Here is a 7,288-nt window from a genome sequence, read left to right as displayed (position 1 = left end):
ACCACCTCTCCCACTCCCACCACCTCCTCTGCCACCTCCACCACCCCAACCACCCCTTCCACTGCCTTCCTGTCTCTTTTGCCAAGGCGGCATCTCAGGGGGTGGTGGTTCAATTTCATTCGGCCGTCCTCCCCTGTCAGGCACCCTTCCCATCAGCACCTGTATAAAGAAATACTTTCTTTCAGTTTCCAATATTATAAAAGTTAAAACTTACTTAAAGGATGCAAGCAATATTGAAGTTATTGTTCTAATAAAGAAACAGAAGCCAAATATTTTAGGACATGAAAGTACCAGACATGGCAATATGAATTAATATTGAAAATATAAAAGTGATGTGTGACAAATTCCTCACAATGTGCTGTTATTTTAAACAGTGTGGGAGAATATGAAACTTAAGAACTTGCTTAAACCTTTTTAGTAAATTTTATAACAAATGTAGTACCCATCACACTAAGAAAACTTTTTAGCAAAACATTTACAATGTACGTAAACTTCATACCCTATACAACTTAACTCCTATCCATATTCACTTACACAACTCTGGACTTTCTATTGCCACTGGTTTGGTAACAGACTATGTCATAAAAGACTATTTCTAAGCACATTTTATTTCAACAAAGTATGAAGTACATATGATAACACATGGGTGTAATACGGGCAGAGATGAAGGTTATCAACTGCACAGAGCTATAAGGATTTTTCATGAACTATTCCTTTTTTTATGAGAAACTTACGCTAACTTTCAATGATACTAGTTACTATATTATAAAAAAAAATAAAGACTTAATACACTTCCTTAACCATGCTTCATAATATTTCACAGGATAAACTAAGGAAGAGTTTGCTTCAAGTACCCAAACTTCTGTAGAAAGGAACTATTTTATATGTCCATGAACAGAGACCAATAGGAAGCAAATCATTTCCTGCTAGTGTCTTTCAGTAAAGATAAACCAAATGTGCCTCAGCCAAAATGACCTATCATTTGTGTTCTACTTTCCTGATCCTCTAATCAAAATCATGTTTTACTACTTTGTATCATAAATGAAGACAAAAAAGTACAAATTCCTCACTGTTGGACAAGCTTCAAAGTACACATATATTCTTCAAAGTACACTATAAAGTTGGTAATACTGTCCTAATCACCAAATCCAAAACCAGCTTTTCTTGGTTGGTGTCCTCAATGCTGTCTCCACCAAACATTCAATGTCGGTAGATATACAGGGACGCTGTTCCAAGATCTGATAGTAAGACTGCCCTCAAATAATTAGACTATCAATTACAAACTCAGAAAAGAGACAGGCAATATCACTTAAGAGAACTCTTGATCCAGAAAGACCTTGATGCAAGATATAAAGTAACATATTTAAAAACAGAACACTTTCAGAATAGAGGCTGCTAAGTCACTTCAGTCGTGTTCGACTCTGTGCGACCCCATAGACGGCAGCCCACCAGGCTCCCCCGTCCTTGGGATTCTCCAGGCAGGAACACTGGAGTGGGTTGCCATTGCCTTCTCCTCAGAATAGAGGAGGCTGATCTAAAATGGAAGCAGGAAGGCCCAAACACTGGTGCCTAACTTAACGATAATTAGCAAACTGACTGTATACAACCATCTCCTGATACAGGACACCTTTCTCACTGCACTGAGAAGTGATATTGTAAAATTACCCAAGTCCCGTACTTCTTTCGGCTGTTTTATAGTAAAGTTTGTCATAGAGTGCTCTAACTGAAGAGTATATGCTAGACAAGCTGATATAAACATTCTAAATTATCTTACTGTTGCTGCCACTGTTGTAGTGTAAAAAATTCAGACAGTCTGAGTTGATTTAAAACCACTGTCAGAGAAATGGACCCATACTCTGAATCAGGAAATGGAACATTCAAGAGATTTTGCAATTTCTAAATTGCAGAAGTGATTTCTCTAAGTAAATAGTAGAGCTCGGATGTGAACCCAAACCTGTATGACTCTAAAGCACATACGCTTTCCTCTAAACCACGGATTTCACGAGTATGTGTGAGTATACAAAATGACTCCTACAGATTTTTTACTGACAAAAAATGGTAAGATTATTGGAAAGAAGGCAAATAATTCTGGCTAATGATACTGATAAAAATAATTCTTAATTCCTCTAATTCAGATAAAACTGTGATTTATGAATACAGAAATTCAAATAAACATGCACATAGAAAACATTAGTAAGCCTAAACTGATTCTCTTTTCTAAGAGTTCACTGGGATGAAAAATGGATTAAAATCTGTAAAAACATCAATCAAGGATATTATAAATTCTTTCTCCACTGTATTTAAAAGAAAAACCAACCTTATTAATGGCACATGCTGTCTTCTCCCGGCTGGATCCACTACTTGTCCTGATGATCTTGGACAGATCTTCACGGGCAGCAAGTAAATGTGCCAAGGTTATTGTCGTCTTGGGTGACAAAGCATAACGCTTAGGTTGGTAAATTCTTGCTATGTCATCTGTTTTTAACTAAATGACAAAAGTCAGGGGGAAAAAGGAACCAAAGAACATTTCAGTGAAAGAGCAATGGCAATCATGATCTTCAGAGATAAAAAAAAAAAAAAAAAGATAAAACACAAGCAAAGAAAAAAACAGCAAAACATTCAAATATCTGATAATCTGTTAGTAGAATGAAGGGGGAAAAAAAGAGACCAAGAAATGCTAAAAGACCATGTAACTACCCATAACAACTCATTTTAAAAGTAACACAAAAAAGATTCCACTCCTATTACCAAAGAGCAAAATACCTAAAAATAGCTTTACTGAAAACACACATACAGAAACTTTAAGAAGAAAACATTAGTAAATCTACAAAAACAAAAGGAGAGCTTGAATAAATGGTGAGAAATACCATGTTTCTGAATGGGGACATTGAGTATTATCAGTTTTCCTTGCAATTAATTTATACATTTACCGCAGTCCTCTTGGGATGTATTTTTAGTGGAGCAGGGAGGTAAGGGATATCTACAGTTAACTCAGAAATGAAATATGTATGAAATGACTAAAAGAATTTTGGAAAGAGTTTTATCATCTATTAACAGGTAATATGAAATTATTCATCACTGCCTTAACAACTTACATTCACTGACTACTTGTTAAAAGTGCTATGATATTCTTCATTTAATATCATTTCTTTAATCCTCAAAACATCCTTTTAGACTGGTTGTACAGGTACGCTATCCTACCTCACTCTAATTAAATGGAACTTGTTGAGGGGAGGGAATGAACTGATGAAACAAAAGGGGCAGTTAAGATTCCCGGCCTCAAAATTTATGAATACAAGACGAAGCAGCAAAGATCAGTGAGACAAAAGACATGGAGGAAACTTAAATGCCTATTATTAAATGAAAGAAGCTAATCTGAAAATAATAATCTGTATGATTCCAACCATATGAAATTCTGAAAAAAGCAAAACTAGAGAGATAATAAAAAAATATCAATGGGTTGCTAAGGTTGTGGGGAGGGAGGGAAGAATAGGCAAAGAAGAGAAGATTTTTAGGGCAGTGAGAATACTCTGTATGATACTATAATGGTGGATATACCTCTTTGCATATTTTCTCAAACCCACAGAATGTACAGCACCAAGAGTGAAACCTAATGTAAGCTACAGACTTTGGATAATGATGATGTATCAATGTAGGTTCATCAACTGCAAAAATTTACTACACTGGTGGTGGATGTTGATGATGGGGCTAAGTATATGTGAAAGCAAGGGCCAAATGGAAATCTCAGAACCCTCTGTTCAATATTGCTATGAACCTAAAACTGCTCTAAAAAATAAAGAATATTAAAACATAAAAAAGGATCAATGAGAAAACATTTTTTTAAATGGTGCTGGAATGAACTATTGTCTATTTGTAAAATAATAACAATAATGCATAACCTATAACAAGGGATTCCAAAAATAACAAACGTTCATTGTTTAACTAGAGCAACTATATGCCAATACAATGGACAACCTAGAGAAAAGGACAAATTCTTAGAAAGACACAACCTTCCAAAACTGAACCAGAAAGAAACAGAAAATATGAACAAGTCATCAGAATTTGTAAATTGAATCAGTAATATAAAAACGTCTAACAAAAGTCCAGGACCAGACAGCTTCACTGGTGAATTCTATCAAGCATGTAGTGAAGAGTTAACACCTATCCTTCTCAAACTATTTCAAAAACTTGGCAGAGGAAGGAACACTCCCAAGTTCATTCTATGAGGCCACACCTTGATGCCAAAACCAAAGATATAAAAAAAGAAAATTACAGGATAATATCACTGATGAACATGGATGCAAAAATCCTCAAAAAAATACTAGCAAACCAAATCCAACAACACATTAAAACAATCAGACACCATGATTGAGTGGGATTTATCCCAGGGATGCAAGGACTCTTCAACATAGGTAAAATCAATCAATTTGATATATCACGTTAACAAACTGAAGAATAAAACCATATGATTATCTTAACAGATGCAGAAAAAGCTTTTGACAAAATTCAACACCAATTTCAGATAAAACTCTCCAGAATGTGGACACAGAGGGAACATACCTCAACTTAATAAAGGCCATACATGACAAACCCACAGCAAAATCATTCTCAATGGTGAAAAATTGTAAGCATTTCCTCTAAGATCAGGAACAAGACAAGGATGTTCACTCTCACCACTTTTATTCAACATAGTTTTGGAAGTCCTACTCATGGCAATTAGAGAAGAAAAAGAAATAAAAGGAATCCAAATTGGAAAAGAAGTAAAACTGTCACGTTTGAAGATGACACAATACTATACATAGAAAATCCTAAAGCTGCAACCAGAAAACTACTAGAGCTTAAAGAATTTGGCAAAACTGCAGAATATACAATTAAAACACAGAAATCTCTTGCATTCCTATCCATTAACAATGAAAGACTAGAAAAAGAAATTAGGGAAACAATCTCATTTACCATCACATGAAAATGCCTAAGAGCTTCCCAGGTGGTGCTAGTGGTAAAGAATCTGCCTGCCAATGCAGGAGACATAAGAGGTGCAGGTTCAATCTCTGAGTTGGCAAGATCCCCTAGAGGAAGAAATGGCAACCCACTCCAGTATCCTTGCTGGGAGAATCCCATGGACAGAAGAGCCTTGTGGGCTACAGTCCATGGGTCATAGAGAGTCAGACACGACTGAGCACAAAAAGCATAAAATACCTGAACTCGGAAAACTGTAAGATACTGATTAAAGAAATCAAAGATGACACAAACAGATGGAAAGATATATACCATGTTCTCAGATCGGAACAATCAATATTCAAAATGACTATACTACCCAAAGTAATCTACAGATTCAATGCAATCCCTAACAAATTACTAATATCATTTTTCACAGAATTAGAAAACCTACAATTTGTATGGAGACACAAAAGACCTCAAAAAGTCAAGGCAATCTTGAGAAAGAAAAACAGAGCTGGAGGAATCAGGCTCCCTGACTTCAGATTATACTACAATGCTAAATAGTAGGGTATATAAATCAAAAGGATAGAAAGCACTTATAGTCATCTAATCTATGATAAAGAAGGCAAGAATATACAATGGAGAAAAGACAGTCTCTTCAAGAAGTGGTGCTGGGAAAACTGGACTGCTATGTGTACAAGAATAAAATTAAAACATTCTTTAACACCATACACAAAAATAAACCCAAATGAATTGAAGACCTAAATGTAAGACTGGATACTGTAAAACTCTTAAAGGAAAACACAGGCAGAGCACTATGATATAAATCACAGCAAGATTTTTTTTGTTCCACCACCAAGTGTAATGAGGGCAATGGCACCCCACTCCAGTACTCTTGCCTGGAAAATCACATGGGTGGAGGAGCCTGGTAGGCTGCAGTCCATGGGGTCGCTAACAGTCGAACACGACTGAGCGACTTCACTTTCACTTGTCACTTTGATGCACTGGAGAAGGAAATGGCAACCCACTCCAGTGTTCTTGTCTGGAGAATCCCAGGGATGAAGGAGCCTGGTGGGCTGCCGTCTATGGGGTCGCACAGAGTTGGACACGACTGAAGTGACTTAGCAAGTGTAATGAAAATAAAAATTAACAAATGACAAATAAAAGTGCTTGCACAGCAAAGGAAATCATCAACAAAACTAAAAGAAAACCCACACAATAGGAGAAAATATTTGCAAACAATGTGAACAAGTGATTAATCTCCAAAATATACAAACAGCTCATGTAGCTCAACGTGAAAAAAAAAATGGCCAGAAGATCTAAAGAGACATTTCTTTAAAGATGACATAAAAATGGCTAAAAAGCACATGAAAAGATGATCAACATCACTAACTACTAGACAAATGCAAATCAAAACTACAATGAGCTATCACCTCACGCTGGGAGAATGGCCATCATCAGAAAGTCTACAAACAATAAATGCTGAAGAGGGTGTGGAAAAAAGGGAACCCTCTTCAATGTTGGTGGGAATATAAATTAATATAACATTACTATGGGTAGTATTCTGGTCTAGAGAATTCCATGGACTATACAGGCCATGGGGTAGCAAAAAGTCAGACATGAGTGAGTGACTTTCACTTTCTTTACGGAGAACAGTATGGCGATTCCTTAAAAAAAACTAAAAGTAGAGCTACCACATGATCCCACAATCCCACTTCAGGGCATATGTCTGGAAAACCGTAATTCAAAAGGACACATGCACCCCAATGTTCACTGCAACACTATTTGCAATAGCCAGGACATGGAAGCAACCTAAATGTATATTAACAAAGGAATGGATAAAGAAGGTATGGTGTATATATACAATGGACTATTACCCAGCCATAGAAAAGAACAAACTAGTATCATTTGCAGCAACATGGATGGACCTAAAGATTATCATACTAAGTGAGGTTAAGTCAGACAGAGAAAGACAAATATCATATGATACTGCTTATACGCGAAATCTAAAAAAATCATACAAATGAACCTATTTACAAAACAGAAATAGAGTCACAGATGTAGAAAACAAACTTAGGGTTATTAAGGACGAAGGGAGGGAGGAATACATTGGAAGACTGGGACTGACATATACATACTACTGTACATAAAACAGACAACTAGTAAGAACCTACATATAACACAGGGAACTCTCTCCAGTACTCTATAATGATCTACATGGGAACAGAATCTAAAGAAGACTGGATGTAGGCATATGTATAATGGTCTTACTTTGCTGTACAACAGAAACACAACATTGTAAATCAACTGTACTCCAATTTAAAAAAGTAAAAATTTTTAAAAAGAGTTC

General features: G+C 36.0%; 1 protein-coding gene across 1 annotated transcript in view; it reads right to left on the bottom strand.

Annotated features, from left to right (window-relative positions):
- The window catches only part of FAM98B (family with sequence similarity 98, member B), a 33,392-nt gene that overhangs the window by 789 nt on the left and 25,315 nt on the right, over nt 1–7,288 (bottom strand). Inside the window, exons 7-8 of the mRNA XM_010847925.1 lie at nt 2,318–2,485; nt 2–159 (exon numbers count right to left, since the gene is read on the bottom strand). Of these exons, the coding sequence (XP_010846227.1) occupies nt 2–159; nt 2,318–2,485 (326 nt within the window). The remainder of the gene's footprint in view (nt 1; nt 160–2,317; nt 2,486–7,288) is intronic.

The sequence above is a fragment of the Bison bison genome, unplaced genomic scaffold (assembly GCF_000754665.1).
Source record: "Bison bison bison isolate TAMUID 2011002044 unplaced genomic scaffold, Bison_UMD1.0 scf7180017864259, whole genome shotgun sequence".
NCBI lineage: Eukaryota > Metazoa > Chordata > Mammalia > Artiodactyla > Bovidae > Bison > Bison bison.
The sequence above is the reverse complement of the archived record's forward strand: the minus strand, read 5'-3'. Positions and strand labels throughout refer to the sequence as shown.